The following is a 20,192-nucleotide window of genomic DNA, read 5'->3' as shown; positions in this document are numbered from 1 at the left end:
AACAAATATAGGCCCGGCAGCTACGTGACACATGTTCCAAAAAGAGGCGAGTGCAAATAATTCTCAAGTCTTGCTGTTTGACACTCACATTTCACAAGGTCGCTTTCTCTCAAAATACATGCTGTCACATTTGTTTCGTTGTTATTGCGGCTTAGGACATTTAGATTCTCACCACGTAAGCGAAAAGGACGGGGGAAAATGAAAATGCTCTAGCTAAATATGTGCTAACCACTCCGTCAATAAATCACCTTGTGGAAAGATATTTTCCCCGTGTTCAAAACATTTGCATGATATCATTTCAAATATCAAAGGAAACCAAACTCAAAGCCCCCTGTTTATTTTCAAAGCTCACAAGTAGAGATTACAAAATTACAGTGCTTCAGTGGTTCAAGGAGTAGCAGTAGTAGAAGTTGAGGGATGACAGACCAGTTGAAGAATTTAGAGCAAGTCATGCAAGAAAAGGTGAGGGAGAAGGCCTCCGATATAATAGCACCCTTTGTGGAGAAAAATAAATCCATCTGTCCATAGGTCAGTGCAAAAATAGTCATAATGTACGCATACAAAGAAAAAAAAATTCAACTGTATATTTTGGACAGTTGATAAGAAACAAAGAAAAAATAGCAAATTATAAATCATTCTAATGGAGCTTCTGAGACTGTGATATTGTTGTGATGCAGAAAAAGAAACATCTCAAGCTACAAACACAATAATAATTTAAAAATTCAAATAATATAAAAAGCATTGCGTTTGAGACAGCACCAGATGGACTGCAAGAGTCCTTCACACACCAGGAGCCAATGGCATGCTTTGTTGCCTCAAGCAGACAGCAATGTACTACAATGTTAACATTGTCTTAAAAATCATTGCATAATAAAAAAAAAAAAAAAAAAGCCAAACCAAAACATACATAATTCAAATCGTAAATAACGTTGGCTCAGTTGGCAAGCTCCCGTTTTTGTTTTTTTTGCCAGCGGCTAATGGCTGAAGATAAATGCAGAAGCTACAAACGTGCTAAATGGTTACAAGATACACAGCACCAATTGACAGATACAATGACATGTGAAGACACTTGAATTGAAGCAAACGGGAACATTTTTTTAAAACGTCATCCACTCTCATTCATGCGCCAAAGAGCTGCAGCAGATTCATTTGTACAAACAACTTGCAACATTTGCATAGCATGAATTTTCACCAGGAAAATGTGGAACTTCCATTTCTGCATAAATTTTCATGCAAATAAAATTAAAATAGTGGAGAAGGATGTGAACAGACTAAACAATGTTTGTGAAAATTATGTCGGTGTCTAGAAATGACCTAACCATGAAAGTTAGTAACATCTGAAGCACAACGAGTGTGAAAATTTAGATGCAGCAGGCTGAGGATAAACTTTGTTTGTGAGCATATTATTTTTATTTTTAAACTATTTAGCATAGAGTTGAATTTAAAGCCGTTTTTTTAATCTCCCATGACTCACACAGTATTTACGCTTAAACCCCAAAAAATTCATATGCTGGCCACATTTTGAGGTTGTGAGTTTGTAATTGCTCTGTGTCAATATCCTTCCAGCAGAACATTCTCAAAAAATGGCAGACAGCTGCCAAAAAGTACATTTTGCCACAACGTTTTTCGCCATAGTTTGTGGTAAAAGTGTCTGGGGTTTTTTACAAAGATTTTTCAAGTAAATATCTTAATATTCCTCTTTTTTTCCTTACAGTGCACTAGGTTTTTGTATGAAATCAGATTCTCACCAGGCTCTTTGAATGTATTGCTTTGTCAATCAGGCCCTGCCGGCGGTGACGTGAGACTTAAGGCATTGAACGAGGCACTAGAAACAGCCCGTGAAAGGGACACTTTGCCTCCGGTCACTCGGTCGGCTGTAGCTTAGTGTCAAGGGTTGAAAGGTGTCACTCCACACTTGGCAGGGGAAGGGTGCGTTTATGTGAGTGGACACCTCACCTCTGCTACCATGTATTACCATCCATCATCATGACAAGATATATTAGGCAGTATAGCCGCACACTCGGGAAGGACGTAATGTTAGCTAGCACAAAGATGGAGAGGAGCAAAAAAAGGGGAAAAGCAGGCAGTGAAATTAATCTATTGTTACATTAAAAAAATCACCAGTAGCCCAGTTTTATGTTCATTTTTTTCATAACTATGCATGTGGTTCTCAATGTGATTCTCAACTGGTGGGCCAGAAACCAAAAAGACAATTTTGGGTGGGTCATAAAAAGCCAGTAAAACAATATACAAACCAATCTACCTTGACTTATGAGGACTCAGCTCTTAAAAATTATATCTCTCAACATGAAAAAAAAAAAAAAAAACCATCAAGCAAAACAACCCCCTTTGAAGTCATGGTACCACTATTTGTACTTTTCTGTACGGTACAAAGATGAATGGACTTTGGCCTTGGGCTCTTTGCTAACTAGTTTACACTGTAAACAAAGCCAGTGCACCTCTGGCTAACCGACGTCATGGCCTATGATGTTTTTGGCTGTAGGCCAAATGTGTTTGAAACGGCCTTTAGAAATAATATTCATATCTCAGAGGCTATTTTCAAACAATATCTTATTTTTGACACACAACTTTATAAAATGCAAGTCCCCAGGATGACAACAGCTGAGAACCACGGCCAAAACATATTTCTGTAACTATTAGGGATGGGCATAATAATCAATAAGTTAAATTTATTCTTAATCTTTGCATTGAATCAATCGATAAAAAATTTAGAACAGCGGACAATTCAGTCTTATTTGAAGAATGTGTCTTGTTTCTGGTATTGAAGCAGAAGACGTTATCAATAAATAATTTCCCACACTCTATCAAGAAAACACAGCACCCATCCCTAATAAGTATTGTACCCAAAACATAAATGTACTGCACCAAACAGAATTAGTTACATAACACCAAAACTCAGCTGCGTGTTTCCAATATATAAACAGAAGATCAAGGTTTGCATTCCATTCAAAATTATTGCACTGTAAGCCAGAGTGGGCTTGTAATGTATAAAAATAGATCATTAACACACCAGACATGTCTTCAACTGTTTATAGTTATTTTTGTCTTTTTATTTTTATTTTTTTTTATGACTGGCAAAGCATTGGCCAGTCTCGCCAACATGTGTGCCATAGTATGAACTTCTATCTCACACTCGCTCCTCTGCAGTCCCACATGGAACGTTTACAGCACATTCTCTTTCCCTCTGTCTCAACATCTCAACACATGCTCTCCTCCGGGAAGTTGGCCAGGTTCAAACAGTAGGGATATTTTGGCATCTCATCAGTTTTGATCCACCGCTTTGCTGACCCACAGCTTTGGCACTCTCCAGAGTCCGAGACAAGCACAGGCGGGGAGATTCGAGAAAAAAATAAATAAGTAAGAAAATGGCGGCTTTCACATTCCACGTTCAATTACCGATGGGTGATACGAGCGGTTCAGACAATGGTCTCCACACCCACTAGCTTTGGTGTGAGGATCCGTGGCGTAATTCCGTTGTTGAGGTCTTCCTCGAATTCCAGCAGCTGGCCCATGAAGTTGAGGTTGGGGGAGATGACAGGCCTCCTGGTTTTAACAAACTTGTAGGCGTCTGTCATGGTCATCCAGGTGTGTTTCATCAAGTAGGCGATGACGATAGTGGCGGAGCGAGACACGCCAGCCTGGCAGTGGATCAGAAGGCCCAGACCAGCTTGGTGTGCTTCCTCTGAAACACAGCAAAATAAAAAATGTGTTTTCTTCCCCACTTATCCCGTTCAGAGTGTTTTCCTACCGATAAATTCAAACGCCTCCTCGAAGTACTGTCGAAGGTTCTGCTTGTTGCTGTCGGTGGCCGGCAGGCGTTTGTAGACGAATAGGCCCGTGTCATAGTGAAAAAGCGGCAAGTGGGTGGTCACGTTGAGGATATAGCCCACGTTCAAGTGTTGCAGCAGGTTGACGTCCTGGGCATCGTGCTCGTTTCCCAGGTAGAGGAAGGGTAGCACGGGCGTCACGTCTGCGTTCTCGATGTCCGGGGTGGAGGGCAGGGTGTGAGGTAGCGCCCCCGAGAGGTCGGCGGCCGCGCCCGAGTCCAGGCCTTCGTGAAGGTGCAGTGAGTGTTCACACAGATTCTCGTGGCTCTGCCTGAAGCAGCTAAGGCCTCCTGTAAACAGACGCGCTCGAATCAAAATCTGGACACTTGCTATTATTTTTTATTCAGATTTATTGTTTTGTTTATATTTACTTATTTGTTATCTTTATTTAGGTATTATTTTATTTATATTTTATTTTGTGTATATTATTATCATGATGATGATTTCATACATATAGATAATATTTTAGGAGGGGGAACTTTACTACAATAGCTGTGAGACAATAAAGACTGAATTTTTATTATGACTCTCACTGAACTTTTGCACCTGTCACCCGTAATATTGTTGAGTAGTATTGAGAAACACACACACACATACACATACACATACACACACACACACACACACAACACACACACATGGACAATGCACATGTTGTTCACAGAGCAATAGTTGATGCATGATTTAATGGGAGGTCATTGCACAGCCTTGCAGTTTCCCCTGGGCAGGTGGGGAGTTGCTTTATGGTTGTCATTTGTTTTCCCACTGTCTTGCACACACACACACACACAACTGAATCCACTTGTATCCTTGCATGGGAAGAATACAGAGGCATGTATTTCATTTTTGAAACGCAGGCAAGGCATCAATCCACAGAAAAATATTTTGAGCGCACATTTCATAAAATCAAGCGTTTAATTTTAGCCTCATGTGAATCTCATCGCCACAATGTTAACAGTGAATGACGAAGAGAGCTCTTTGGCCTCACAAAAGTCGAATACGGAGCCAGCTGAGTGTCCTGTGTCCCGTGTCGGGTATTTTGATAGAGAATAGTCGATTAGTTGAAGGCGAGGTCAAAAATCAGTCAACTGGGATATAATTTGGTTGCCTCCAGTGTAGCAGCGCCAGTGTACAGGACATTTGCATGCCTGTGAAAAAATAATGAGATGGAGGCGTGTGCAAAGAGTGAGATGAAAACATTAAGTCAGCCATTCCCATATTCACGTATCACAAGACGCAATCAGCTGATGGGGGTATGTGTTTTGCAGCATTAAAGATGGAGGTGCTTCTGACTGCATGCTGGCTGATCATCAAACATTGTACTTAAAAGCTAATTTGCATAAAAAAGCTATAATGGAAAACTGATGTTCCTTTAAGTCTGTAAAAAAATGCACAATACAGATTTGCAAAGGACACTCAGCCTCGCACCCGAAACAATATGCCGCTCCAGCCACGCACACGCATGCACACACACGCCCGCGCGCACACACGCACACACACACACACACACACACACACACACACACACAACCAGCGGTGGAAAGCATGGTGGCCATTCAGCATAGTGCCTCAACAGCTGCTTCTCACACTACTGTATTTATGTCAAGAATAATCTAAAAAGGCAGTATCACACAGCGTTTGCGTGTGAGGTGCACGCTCAAGAAGTCATTTCATGCTGCGGTCTTCCACGCGATTAAACAAGCAATTTGTCTCGAGGGCAGGTCAGCTGATCAGAACAATAAAGGTCAAAGTTTAACAGGCTTTACACAAACACTGCACACTATTATGCAACCTCTCACAACTTCTCATCTCCGTTTATATTGGCACTCAAGCTCCGAGCTCTGCTTTCAGACGTCGAGAATGATTTCAAACTAAGGCCCATGAAATTGCACTTTCTATCCGTTAATATGGTGGAAAGCCGCCTTTCCATTTCTGGCCCATCAAGCTTTTGTATTCTCACCTTTGAGAATGATGGGGTCTTTGCCCTCCCTCCTCAGGGACTCCAGGACCACATGGAGAGGCTGAGAGGGCGCCAGCCTGTTTGGGTCGACGGTGCCGTCGTCGTAGACCACTATTTCTTTGGAGAAAATGCCCTTAAATGAGTCCTTGCCCTCCCGAAGGGAAATGAGGTCCAGCACAGTGATCTTTCCCTGCTGCAGCCTCCGCCGGCTGATCTTGTCAGAGCAGTTGATGTGTACGGCCCCCCGGATATGGTTCTTGTTGTACTCCGTAAAGGCCCGGCAGTCGATAATGACCGGCACGGGCCGAACGGGGTGACCCATGGGGCAGCAGGTCATCCGCTTGGCCAGCTCATTGGGGTGGATGACTCTCACAGTGGCGGACGGGTGCGCCTTAGGTGCGCCCGGGGCGAGGCTGGAGGCGCTTAATGCTTCGTGGTTGCTGAGCATAGGGGGTCCGGCATAGCTGAGGTTGGGGCTGCTGGCACTCACCTGACTGTGGTTCAGGCTGGGGCTGTCCTTCTCATAGGTGGTCACCGAGCAGCAGCTGGCACTGCTGCATCCACATGACAAGGAGCGTGTGGAACCCTTGGATGAGGGCATATACGTCACAAGATTGGCCGTCGCCCGAATTTTCACCACAGTGGTGCTGATGACCGTGTCGTCGCTGCTGGTGGAGGCGATGGAGTCCAGGTAGCTGGTGTCCAGTCGCAGTTGGAGTTCCTGAGGTCGGATTGGCCTTGGCAGCGCCACCACAATTCTGTCGTCAAGGGGAGATGGAGGCATGGGGAGGCCGAGGGCGGGACGTCTACGGAGAACTCAACACGCCGCTCTGACACCAGAAGGAAAAAGATTTGAATTGTGCATTTGCACAGCGTAATCAAGACTGAATCAACACACAAGTCTGTTTGATCAGCAGCAGGAGCAGCATCCTGAAGCCAAATATTACAATTGGCAACACCCACGCTGATAACAATAACAAACAAAAGAGTCTTTCAAGTGAATCACTTCAAGCTAATTCAATCAGAATCAACCTCTTGTTAGTGTCATGTTTTGTTTTTATTGGTGAGCAATTGGGTTATGTCTTATCCAAAAGCTTTTACTCTGTGAGATAAGAGCAGAAAATACTGCACCACTGCAGTTTGATCTCTCACACAAGTCAAGAGATGGACAGTAAATGCGTTCCAAATGCAAGCGTTTTAAAAGCATGTCATCCTGAATTGTTATGTAAGGACCACCGCCATGCATGCATGCATGCATGCACTCGGTCATCCTCCCGCACAGCAAAGGATAAATTCGTTCATGGATAAATTCATTCAAGAAACTCGGCATGGGGACGTGCTGTGAATATAACGTGAGATTTACAGAGCTATGCGCACATAAGCATCAGCCACTACAATATTTAACAATAATAACTACATCAATATCTGCAATGCCTGCATTACAAACTTAAACTATATAAAAGCAACACGTTAACGTAATAAATTATCACCAAAAACAGCTGCACGAGGATGCATTCATTATTTATAGTTTGACGTGAATTCCCTGAGCTTGTGTATTTATCAACTTGTAATTGCCAAACTTGCGTTAAATATCTGCTTACCGGTATGTGTTGCTGTCTTGAGCCCAGTAATTCACAATCTCCGCTCGATGACAGGACTGCCTCCATTCAGCAAGTCCCCGTGCAGTGGATCGGCAACATTTTTGGGGCCACCTTTACCCCGTTAGCCAGAAATAATGTCGAAGCAAGTCTCGCCAGCCTCCAGCAGCAGGACTGACGCGAGTTGGACCCAGTTCACGACTTCATTAATATTAAATGTGTCGTTTGGGTACAGTGGGGTCCCGCCCTGCAGTGGGAGGGGTATTAGCTGGGACGTCTGGTACTAAGCCAGGGGCGGGGACGGGGAGGAAAGCAGATGGGTGAGTCTGTCGCTTTAAACGGCGGCTTCAAATCGCCTTCAGTCATGTGCGCATAGCAATGATGTCACGGGGAGCCAATCAGCAATCACGTTGAAAAACCAGGAAGATGTTATGGTGCTTTCAATTGCTGCTCGTCATTGTGAATACTCAATTGGTGGGACTTGGGCTGCTCATCAATAAGGAAGTTAGTTTAGAAATATTAAGTTTCCACAGGGTTTTAAAAAAGTATTTGAATAGTAGAGTTTCGTTTTGTAGGGGTGACAATATCAGAAATAACTCTTTGCTGTTACAAGTCAGATTTATTTATTTATAGTTGAAGTGTTATATTAAAACCTAAACCTAAATATGTGGTATCTGATCTCTGAGTGTTTGTTTCATCTAGAATACATTTTTCTAATGTAGTAACAGAGAGTTAAAGTAATCTCACGTGACTGTGTACTAATGCCATTAGCAGTTGCTTTAATTGTTTTGATTAAAATTTAAGGTGGCCACGATAAAAAAATAAATAAATAAATAAAAACTCCTGATGGTCCAGTGGTAAGGATGCTGCGCATTGACCGCCACGGCCTGGATTCGATTCCCGGTCAGGGACCCATACGCAGCCATAGTGTCTCCGCTGTGCCGGTCCCAAGCCCGGGTAAATGCAGAAGGTTGTGTCAGGAAGGGCATCCGGCGTAAAAACTGCCAAAAACTTCTCATTCGGACCATCTGGACAAAACGGATGGTTCGCTGTGGCGACCCCTGAGGGGAAAAGCCAAAAGGAGCCACCACAATTAATCAGTTTTGCTGTAGGCATTATTTAACAGCACACATGCAAACCATGCACCATATAAGGTTGCATACAGCGGTTTGGTCACAGGGCTTTGTTAATGCTAATGTGCAAATATCATTTGTATTGCATGAGGTATGTGCTATGACAAAATATGTGTGTTTCCTGGGGTCTCTTTTGAATGGTGTTTTTTTTTCATTTAAGTGTTTAACCACACCCTATCTCAATTTTGGAAATTAGGAAACATAGGACTTGGAGTATCAAAAAATATGTGTTATTGACTGAAAATCCGTTTCCCTTGACGTGAAATATTAATTCCTATTTTTCCCATTGCTGACATCTGATGTTTTTGTTTTGTTTATCTACTTTTCAAGGAATGTGAATAAACAAGAGAGAATAAACAATATATGCTTTTATTGCTTAAATCGACGAGCTGACTTTGACTTTGACTTTGACTTTGTTTTGGGAAAGCTTGGTATTGTTTATTCCACTTTTCATGCCTCATCTCTGTCCTTTCAGAAGTATGAAATGCCCTACTTTTGTCAAACAGCTCTCATACAAAAAAAAGGTTTATCGGTATAAGGCATCCATGTTATGTGACGCCAAGAACCAAAAAATAACACTTGAGGTAACAACGTTTCTTGTCATTATGTGAGATTTAGCTGATGACATTGCCAAATACGAAAGGCAACATGCTGGGGACTTTCTGTCTTAAAACCCTAAATATAGTCTGAGCTCTTTTTTTATGCTCAGCTGCAACCTGAAACAATGCAGGGCATTTATTACCGCTGCTATTATTAGTGCACTGTGCACTTATTTATGAATTCATAAGCCTATTTGGATTGGATCGGGCAACAGATGTTTTGTAAATACATGTCTGGATGTCTGGATATATAAATAAGGGCTGTATTGGGTAAATTCCTGGATCGGAACTAGTCAGAAGAAAAAATTCCTTATTACAAACTAATTGAAGTTCTTGTATGAATTTAGTTGCGTTCAAAGGTTTTGTAGTTAGAGTGATAGAATGGTTGCGTTTTTTAAACGAGGTGTTAAGATGCTGGTTTAGCAGTTATGTAAATTTACCCGGTTCGGCCGGTACGGCTTGTTTCGTTACGCTAACGTTAAACAGAAAACATAATCCCGTATTATCCAATTCTGATGTGTTCATTCAGCATTCACAAAGCAAAATGAAGTTATGAAAACAAAGCCACATAAGATGTGAGAAGTATAGTTAGAAAAACTCATGGGCTGTAAACATGTCTATTCTTGGGGAAGTGATTTGTTTATGTTGACTTATGAAGGAGTCCTATAATCAAGAAAAAATATTCTCTTAAATGATCTCAATACTTTGTTCAATGTGGAACTACAAGTATGCGATGGTGGGAAAAATCAGATGTTGCAAGTCATTCATGATTCATTTTCAGTGAGATTTTGCCTTTTTTTTTTTTTTTTTTTTTTACTTTTGCAAGCGCTCAAACCACATTGAGCTTACACAAATGTCAACCAGTGGAAAAAATGAGTGAATGCGGCTTTCTATATCAGTTTTGAGATCAGACCAACATGAGATCATCACAAATGAAGTAAAATACTGTCGAGTGGTTAGCTTTTTTTTTTAAAGTGTGGATAATATGACGTGTTATTTGCTGGCCCAGAAGACAAACATAAACCACTTCCTCACTTTGACAAGGTACAGACTTCATGTCACATTCAAAGCATGAGGCGATTAAATAGGTTCAGGAACGTCTGAATAATTTTGTTTACTAAATTAATTTTTTAGTCTTTAATTAACATTTGATGTCATTGACTGGCCTCTCGCTATCTAGTGAACGACTTCATCACCGCTTGAGAGGGACATATGAGGCACAGATGGGCCTACTGAAATCCCAACAACCTGATAAGCAACATGTTCACTAAACACAAGGCGGGAGGGACACTGCTAAACATTCAACAGCCTGTCACTGTATGTATGTTGTCTTAGATTCTCGCCATTCGGCGTCACGGGTGGCTTCGCTTGTGAAACTTGAAACTTGCAGTTGTCATTTGATAACTAGAATGTTTAGTCGACTTTCATTCCGATATATTAGATGTAAGATTATTTACAAACATTTAAACAGAAATGATTCACATTTTTCTGGCCTTCACTCGCTTCTACTCGTTACGTAACAACAGAGAGTGGATTTTTCAGTTTCTCTTCAACGTCAAACCTTCCATGTCTCAAGACTATCCCTTTGGCACTCCCCTTGGTGGTGGTTATAAAATGCGAAGGAAGACGTAAGCATGCAGTATGTTGACTTTTCAAGCACAATGTTGCATGTGCAGGAAGAGGGACAACGTCAACAAAGCAACGGTCGTCTTACCCTAACATTTCCATCTCTGAATTAATGACAAACCTATTTACCCTGAGCTGAGCTGGCCTTCTCCGTATTATTCAATCACGTTGGCATGTCCCTTCTGAATCATCCATGTGGTTACCTAGCAACTAGTAAATATTGTATAGCTAACAGCATTCAAACGTGCATATGAACAATTAATATGCATTAAGGCAGCCTCCATCATTGTATGAGCCATCGGTGAGCTTCATTGTCCCGATCTGATGCTTCATCTTCAGTGAAACGAGAGATGATGATCTCAAGTATAGGTCACTCTGCCTGGGGCGGCCAGCCAATTTAATTGTGACCTTCACCCAGAATGGAATCATATTACAAACACACACAGAGGAATTTGAGCATGTTAAATGATGCCCTGGTTATTTTTCTACCACAACAGTGAGCTCTGCAGGGGTGGACGGTATACAGAAACAACACTACACATTAACATTACTGGTCCTGTAGTGCAGTTCTCCAAAAAGCTGCTGCTATGGGTAATGTAACCTAAAGGCTACCTTGGTAATCTTTAACCAAAGACAATAGAACTAATGCCTGTAATTACTTTTTGGGCTTAAACACTGTTGAATGCTCAGCACCCTACAATTTTCATATAACAGCACAGTCAAAGTCTACATACTAAACAAAAACACAAGAAATAAGAGTCATCACATACCAGTGGCAATCCCGAGCTTCTTCACTTTAGCTCAACTAATTTCAGTAGTTGTCAGTTTTTTCTCACTGATTACCTTGATGGCTTAAGTATTTATTAGGATGATTAGCTCTTTTATCCTTTATTGGATTGATTGTTAACAAAGCCTTGTGACATCATTTATTATTCACCAAACAAACAAGATATAAATAACATAGTGCAATCGAACTGTTAAAAAAACAAAACAATAATAATGTTAAGAACATGCTAAATCGAATGTTGGTACCGTGACAACACCAGAGCACATGTTTATAAACCGTAAAAAAGTCTAGCTAATTCAACTGTGCTCCAATGGACCAGCTCATCAGTAAATACTCGCTGCCTTCCACCTCTGACACAAACACGCGGCTTAAATATAAATAACAATGACACCCCAAGCAGCCGTTGTTAGTCGCATGTAAATAACAACTGTTTCTAGGATAGGGGGTCACCGGTTGCGAATCAGCCTTGTGGTCGCAAATTGATGCTGGGAGCGATATATAGCACTATTGCAACACTGGCGCACCACAAAATATTTTGTATAACTTGCAAAGTGCGATTCAGTGACTTTGATAGGCTGTCTTAGGTCTTGTTCTGCTGTCTCGGCAAGCCTCTGTGTTCTTTCTGTTCAAGCTAACTCCCCAGGAAATTCGACACAAGCTGTCAAGAAATGTGAAACGCTTCACTTCCTGTGACAGAGATGGAGGATGGAGGACAGCAGGTGCAGGGAATAGCACAAAGAAAAATATTTTGCGGGTAACAAGTGTGCTTTCACATTTGGCATTGGACATAATTCAAACCTGTTTTTAGTTTATGAAAATATTAAAAAAACATTCAAATGTCTCTAATGGCTAGGCGGCTCGGTGGAGCACTGGGTAGCACGTCCGCCTCACAGTTAGGAGGGTGCGGGTTCGATTCCACCTCCGGCCCTCCCTGTGCGGAGTTTGTATGTTCTCCCCGAGCCCGCGTGGGTTTTCTCCGGGCACTCCGGTTTCCTCCCACATCCCAAAAACATGCTTTGTAGGCCGATTGATCACTCCAAATTGTCCCTAGGTGTGAGTGTGAGTGCGAATGGTTGTTTGTCTCTGTGTGCCCTGCGATTGGCTGGCAACCGGTTCAGGGTGTCCCCCGCCTACTGCCCGATGACGGCTGGGATAGGCTCCAGCACGCCCGCGACCCCCGTGGGGACTAAGCGGTTCAGAAAATGGATGGATGGATGTCTCTAATGGCCATCAACAATCAAAAGTAATTGAAAGGCAAAATTAGGTCACTTGCCTTTTAATTGGAAAAGCTTTTGTGTAAATCTCCTGATTATTATTGGACATAAGAGTTCACTCATTGTGTGTCTTTGGAAAAGTCATTTGACAAAAATAATTTTTGTTTTTGTTGAAACTATTTACTTAGGTGGGGTTGATGTTGAGCTTTGTCTGTGTACTAAACCACGACTGTCAGTCAGTGCGCAAGTGATTCAAGTATTTATTCTTCTGAGGTACATCCTGCCTCTTATTTAATATTCATCATTCTGGTACCAAAGACAAATAGGGATAATTATTATCGTTCTATTCTTTTAAAGTCTAAACACTCCTCAAAGAGCTTATCAGAGTCTCCTGGGTCTCCTTGAATTTTCATTTATTTCCCTGACAGAACAGAAGCCTACAATACATGAAAGCTAATGAGGTCATTACTGACCCAAGAAAAGTCAAGGAAAAGAAAAAGAAGAATGCAGACAGAAGAAGAGAGAGGTGTGTCACTCGGTGATGTCATCCATCCGAGCGTCCAGCGTGAGAGAGACGGCGGCAACACCCTGAGTCAGAGGATGACATCAACGCCACAAGCTGTCAGACAGGTCATGAAATGCCTTTTGTCCCATGCTCGCATTGTCCTCTGGTTAATGCTGTCATTCATCCCGCCACCGGCTTTAACATTTGTTAATCTGACCTATCACACATCGAGACAAAGAAACACAAACAACACATTTAAAAGCTGGCGTAGACCAAAGCTGGCACAAAGGAGCAGCGTTTTGATTGAGGTCAGGCAATGAAAACTGACCATTAGACAGAATCACTGGAAGGTCGAAGGATTGAAATGACTCACGTGTTGGCAGCTTTGCAATCAACTCTAAATCAGGTGGGTTGTTATCAAAAACCAACAGCTGCTTGGCAATTTTGCATGATGCCTCACGTCATAATAACCAGGTTGAACCACGGCTTCTACTTTGGTAGCAAGCGTCATTCGTGATAGAGTGTTACTAGAATGCAAAATATTGGCTTATTTTTTTTATTTTTGGAATGTACAACAAAAATATGAATAAAAACAGAGACGATAAATTTCATTGTCAGGCAGTAATTTTGCTAAGTCTGCATCACTCCTGAATCCTAAACTTCCTTATGTTTCAAGGGAGGTGGCTATAGTTTCAGTAAAGTTGCTGAAGCTCATGAAGAGAAGGCAGCGTGGTTGGCTGGTGATCGATACTGCCTCAGTCATGCTTTCAGTCTCTGATTGGTTGTTTTTCTTGGATGCGGTACTTTTTGAAATATCCAAATAGAGGGCCAAGAGCAGGAACAATTAGAAATAATTGCAGGAGTTACCATCATATATCTTAGATCGCATACATCATGGAGCAGAGAAGCACTTAAATATCATGACAAATGGAGAGTTCATAGAGGAAAAAAAGATGAGCGGAAAAACACACTCCCACATTCATGCAAAATACATAACATTTTTCAACCATTCAATTTCCTACTATGACCGTGAGGATCAGGTCACACGTACTTAACCAGAAGTACAGGAAAGGTACAGTGACGCTGGGTGTATTACAAAATGGTAGCTGGGTTACAGCATATTTCACACAATTTTAATAAATTGAGATTAAATTCAGCAAAGCTAACTTTCTGGTGTGGGATCAATCCGGATGCTTGTGTTGTCTTAATAATTCATCTCAACCTGGAATTCTCTTCTCTTTCCTTCTTCAATTTTTCAAATAATTTCCCCTCCGTGTGTACATGTGTCGTAGTACATTCACAGAGTTCGACGCAAAGTCACAAGATTTGGATTGCCATTTATCATGCAATAAATTACATCCCTGAGCCTGAGGTTGAGCACTGTCGGCTGAGCCACTTTGCATTTTAGTCACTCCACTAATGCGCAGCAATGCAGTGTTTGTCCACTCTGCTGTAAGCCAGCGCATTGTTTGGGCTATGAATCTTCAATATTTATTTACTACAACATCGAGTGTTTAGTAGCACAGCCCATATGCCCAGGGTACATTTACAAAGATTGTAATGGTCAGCTTTGAGATACTAATAGGTGGCATTTTTAAGCATGTTCATCATTCCAAAAAAAGCTCCCCAGAAAGCAGTTCAGTCATTATTCCTCCAATGTATTATTGAAAGCTTTTTTTTTTTTTTGCACTTGGAGAACAAAGCTTATGCGGTTGTCAATTTTCAACTAGGGGGGGATATTTGGGGATTTTTTTTTCTCTCCTCCTCCCTAAAGTTCCACAAGACACGTCTGCCCTCGAGCAATTTTGTTTTAGCATCTGCCAGTACTCAGTGTGTTGAAAGCTTTTTGTTAAACTGTTCAAAGGCCCATCATTGTCAGGATATATCCATCACACATGGAATAATTGCATCAAAGCAATGTAATTATAAAACGTAATTTGATTTTTTTATAATTCCAATTTTGGATGTTTTTTTGTTTGATTTGTGTTTCCTGGTTTGATCTTCTCCAGCGTTTTAAAGATTCTGGTCGCAGCCTAATATTTTCCCATTCGCCTTTGTAGACTGCAGCACTGCCAAGCACATCAGTATGTTAAGCCCCAGATGCAAAGCTGAATTAAGAGGTTTTCACCCTCCACATCTTCTTTCTTCTTTAACACTCTGCACTCCCTTAACGTACAAGACTTGAAACATCATCCACTTACTGCTGAGTTGTGCTGTCACAGTCTGGATTTGAGGGTACACATCCACTGGGTCGAGCCAAGCAAGACTCTGAGTACAAACTGCTGCTGGGTCGAGCCAAGCAAGACTCTTGAGTACAAACTGCTGTCTTGTGTTTTTTTTTGTACTTCTATGTCAAGAAGATGAGGTGGAACTGCAAGGAGGGGAAGAGGGGAGAATTCACTTAATGTCAAACTGGCACAACAAAGAAATATGCAGTGCCTTTCTAGGCTCCGCAATAAATTAAACATATTCCCTTAACATTTTTTTTGTTACCAGTCACCTTGAAACCTGCTATGATAATTTAAAAAAAATACAGTGGGAACCTCCAGTCTCTAAGACGACTATAAGAGTTTTTAAATGACATGCGACTTGTATCCCCCAGATCTCTTCAGTAGCTGCTTCTATGGTCAGGCAAGTGCTTTGGGCTTTTGGTTTATGTAATGACTGCAAAGCAGCACGCACACACACGCACACACGCACACACTGCACAGCCAACATTGTGGCAAGCCTAATCAAGTAAGCAGAATCATTACAAAACACTTTCTTTTATTAAATTGGCATGCTGCTCCATGCTGACTTTATTTCATGGTTTGGTGCAAAGGACCCAGAAGAGTAAACATAATGTTAAGAAGGCATGACTAATGTTGTCATATAATATGATACACAAATATTTTTGGTGCACTACAAAATACATTGACCAAAATTTACTGTGTGCTAAATATTAGCACTTAAACTATGCCATCTAACTACAACTTCAAAGCTCCCTTTCATTTGACGTTGTTTATGGCTCCTATTGTTAATCCACACATGGTGCTGTCGATAATCTGTCATGCTTGTCCAAATTAAAGCACACTGGGTTGTAGTGAGGTCTGTGCTGGTTGAGTAATCTCTCATGACAACAGATCTAACAGAGGCTGTGCGTGTTGTGTGGGTAACACACGGACTTGTAGCATCAGTGGTGCAGCAAAAGTCAGCTTGGGACAGAGTAAGATTTCCAACAAATGTTACAAAAAAAAACCTTAAAATACCCATGAGGGCTGGCTAAGAGCCAAATGTGCTTTCTGTCCAGAAAAGGTGGCCATTTAAACCACCTATTCAAGGAAAATACGTATAGTGCTAGGGCGACCCCATGTGGAGAAGAACTGTATCAAAATAACTTCAGCAGACCGCACTGACAGATTAAAATAATAACTTGTCGTCTTCAGGTTCTCCAATCCTTGATTATTTGTCCAGCTGGGTATGTGAGCTTCATTTCTGGAAATATATAAATAACACTGAGCTGTACAACAAAGACAAAGTATAAATCAGTCGCATTGTGTTTTTTAAAATTCATTTAAACATTTTGCAAATGTTCAAAGTTTCATCTTTTTTATTTACTCATCACATTATTTTGATATCCTAGGGGAAATTAGTTTTGACCATGAAGTTGACTTTGATCTCCAACGCAGTTGCAAGCACAAGGTTTGAAAAATAAATACCATGACAGGGCGGCTCGGTGGCGCACTGAGTAGCACGTCCGCCTCACAGTTAGGAGGGTGCGGGTTCGATTCCACCTCCGGCCCTCCCTGTGCGGAGTTTGCATGTTCTCCCCGAGCCCGCGTGGGTTTTCTCCGGGCACTCCGGTTTCCTCCCACATCCCAAAAACATGCTTGGTAGGCCGATTGATCACTCCAAATTGTCCCTAGGTGTGAGTGCGAGTGCGAATGGTTGTTTGTCTCTGTGTGCCCTGCAATTGGCTGGCAACCGGTTCAGGGTGTCCCCCGCCTACTGCCCGATGACAGCTGGGATAGGCTCCAGCACGCCCGCGACCCCCGTGGGGACTAAGCGGTTCAGAAAATGGATGGATGGATGAATACCATGACATTTTCTCACCTGGACAGAGGATCTTGGTGAGTGATGCCTTCACTTCCATCAGTTGGGGTCTTTGCACGGCATCCTCACTTGCGTGGAACATTGTGAAGTGCATTGCGGGCCACCACTCTTTTCTCGCTGTCATCTGCTCAGCAACAACCTCCTTCCAGTCGTCCCTATTTTGACACATACGATGGCAATGAGTGATGAAGCCCAAATTGGCATTTGGTAAATTAACGTCTTTATAAAAAATGGCATACTGTAACTGTAATTTGTCAATAACGTCTTTTAAACACTTCCACGCATCCATGCTCGTCCTCCAGCAGGCATAGTCAAGTATGTCAAGGAGAACCCCAAGAGCCTTCTTTATGTCTCCTGGTTTCTCTGACACAATAAAAAATGACATCATAGGTGTGTTTCATGTTTTGTCCGTTCATGTCAAAATTTACCTGAGAGAAGCAGGAAGGAACTGTAGTCTAACATCAGCTCATGGCTTGGAACTAAATGATGGAGGACCTAAGATATGAAAAAGGAAATTTGCATACAAAATAGTCAGCCTAGTGTTGCTTTGAGCTTCCTTGTAAATCTGCTGAAAAGAACTTTTGATCACACTGTGGCATACCTTTAAAACTTTCATCAATTTTCTCGCTTGTGCATTGTGTCTCTGCAAGTACTGGTAAAGATAGACATGTGCGTTTGGATTTGAAGGGAACGTGCTGTCATATGCATACTCTTCCAAGACTTTCTTGGCTTCATCATGAGCGTCATAGAATTCAAGCATCTGTCCCAAAAAAACAATGTTCACATGAACAAGATTAAAAGGAAGCAACTTTGATATTTACAATTACAATCTCATTGAAGATAATTGAATTTATTTACCTCGACGTAACTCAGTATGAAGGGATCCCAAACACCAGGATATTTTAAAATCTCCTTCAGATTGACAGAAGCCTGTCTAAAGTCATAGTGCATGTCTTGGTTGCTTCCAGCGTTTGTCGAACCTTGAAAACACAAAACAACCTTAATTTATTCGGGGTCTTATGTAGAATGGAGCCCAACGCTATACAGTGTTGTCTTACTCGTCTTGGTGGGTGCATTTTTCTTGTTGCACCAGATTATGTAATCCAGCAAACCACTGTAGGCCTGGATCAATTTACTCCTCTGATACTGATGTGCAGTCTCTTGACCATGCCTCCAACTTTCAGCGATGGAGAGGTGACGGTTTGCATTCTCAATTTGACCATGGAGAAGCAGGTGGAAGGAATGTTCCAAGCAGATCTAGAAAGACATAGATAATCTTAGTACACTACAGAAAAATGATGAATTCACATGGATATGATGTTGCTGTACCATCAGGTAATGTTTGAATCCTGAATGTTTCATTTGCTCATAAATTATATTATAGTCCTCCATCTTTGAGTTAGGGTGATGATGAAGGATTTCAATAGTAATTCTCCAAATCATCTGAAAAGCAAAAAGTCTTCATTACTGACTATTTCTTTAGACGAGTTAGTCACTTTTTTTTTTTTTTTGCATTTGTTAGTCCTGGTTTGTGGTTTTCTAAAAGCTCTAACCAAACTTATTTAAGTACCTCTTTGTAGTGCTTTCCAGGGCCAGCAGTTGTGTCCTCCAACTGTTGGGGGTAACAAGCCATATATTCTGCAGCCTCCTGCCATCTGTGATGCAGCATCGCCTCTCTGATTCTCTCGAGACAAAGCCTTGTGGTCCGATGGAACCCTGTTTCCTTCGCTGTCTCTGAAATGACGAGGAAAGAACGACTCTATTGCATTATCAACTCACACTCAACTCCAAACACGCATCACAAAGGTCTGAGCGAAAACAATAGTCTGATCAAATTTTTGGATGGTATGCACACAGTATTCTGCTCACCAACAACAAATGCCTCTGCCAGTGGAAGCTTTGATTTTTTCTGCTTTTTTGTCACATTGTACTCTGATGAATCGTTGTGCTCGTCAAACAGTACAGGAGACTGTACGGGATACCAAAGCTCATTTTCCAGATCGTCCATTGTAAGCACTGCTGTTCTTGCTGATAATTATTTATTTTATTTTTTTTTGCTTGCAGTGCCTCCGCCTGAGGGTTAAAATATAATAATGCATGTGTTAAGCATGATTAGCATCGGTTAGCACGTCAATCTCATAGTTCTGATAACAGAAAATGCTTCTATGGTGGGATTGGCTCCTACCTGGGGGTTCTTGGAATTTCAAGTTAATTTATAGGTTAAAAAGTTTATAGATGTTGAAAATAAGGCTCGACATGGCAATGTTTCTATTGCTCGTGAGGATTTTCTTCTTTTGCTGTGTTTTGTCAGATGAAAGTTCATGCTGCGCGATGCTGTCCTCTACTGGTCACTTGTAGGAAACACAATATTATTTTATTATGTACTAAAAATATTAGTACAGATGTTATTTACTGCCTAATTAAATAACTGCTGCAACATCTTAATTAATCCTCCTGGTATCAATGATCTCTTTGATATACCTGTGTTTGTAAAAACAGATCACAATAAAGGACATATTATATAAATGTGGCAAATTAGTACATTTAGATCTCAAACATGAACACACTGAAAGCATGTTATGCTCTGCGTTATAAAATTAATTTGGAGTTTATTTCAGGTCGGGGACAAGATTGGTAACAGTAAGGATTTTTTTTGGTGAAAGAAGGTATATAATTAACTTATATAAACAAGTATTTAGTAGAATGTGATCAACCATCGCTAAGTGATTGTTACGTAACAAGGTATATTTGTATGTTGTACCAGCCTGTTTCCCACAGATGGGTCAATCTCAAAACAATGTGCCCTTGGGGTACTCGTTGACTCATATGT

At 41.4% G+C, this 20,192-nt stretch overlaps 2 protein-coding genes across 5 annotated transcripts; both read right to left on the bottom strand.

Moving 5' to 3' along the window:
• Positions 1-321: 321 nt before the first annotated feature.
• Positions 322-11,689, bottom strand: dusp10 (dual specificity phosphatase 10). Its single transcript, XM_049758115.1, has 5 exons — positions 11,535-11,689; positions 7,410-8,467; positions 5,809-6,638; positions 3,770-4,138; positions 322-3,703 (listed from the first exon to the last, which is right to left on the bottom strand). Exons 3-5 carry the CDS (start codon positions 6,590-6,592, stop codon positions 3,438-3,440), a joined length of 1,419 nt encoding a protein of 472 aa, XP_049614072.1. The 5' UTR covers positions 6,593-6,638; positions 7,410-8,467; positions 11,535-11,689; the 3' UTR covers positions 322-3,437.
• A 1,319-nt stretch (positions 11,690-13,008) lies between these two features.
• Positions 13,009-19,703, bottom strand: taf1a (TATA box binding protein (TBP)-associated factor, RNA polymerase I, A). Of its 4 annotated transcripts, none has more exons than XM_049758116.1 (12): positions 19,548-19,703; positions 19,232-19,435; positions 18,933-19,096; positions 18,692-18,805; positions 18,421-18,619; positions 18,221-18,342; positions 17,964-18,122; positions 17,791-17,857; positions 17,602-17,725; positions 17,363-17,517; positions 15,472-15,641; positions 13,009-13,487 (listed from the first exon to the last, which is right to left on the bottom strand). In XM_049758116.1, exons 2-11 carry the CDS (start codon positions 19,368-19,370, stop codon positions 15,487-15,489), a joined length of 1,398 nt encoding a protein of 465 aa, XP_049614073.1. In that variant the 5' UTR covers positions 19,371-19,435; positions 19,548-19,703; the 3' UTR covers positions 13,009-13,487; positions 15,472-15,486. The 4 variants fall into 4 exon arrangements, with proteins under 4 accessions (XP_049614073.1, XP_049614074.1, XP_068505224.1 ...); XM_049758117.1 differs by having other exon boundaries at positions 13,009-13,353; XM_068649123.1 differs by lacking the exon at positions 18,692-18,805.
• Between the last annotated feature and the right edge of the window lie 489 nt (positions 19,704-20,192).

The sequence above is a fragment of the Syngnathus scovelli genome, chromosome 20, assembly GCF_024217435.2.
Source record: "Syngnathus scovelli strain Florida chromosome 20, RoL_Ssco_1.2, whole genome shotgun sequence".
NCBI classification, from domain to species: domain Eukaryota; kingdom Metazoa; phylum Chordata; class Actinopteri; order Syngnathiformes; family Syngnathidae; genus Syngnathus; species Syngnathus scovelli.
Note: the sequence above shows the minus strand (reverse complement) of the source record. Positions and strands in the feature narration are given on the sequence as shown.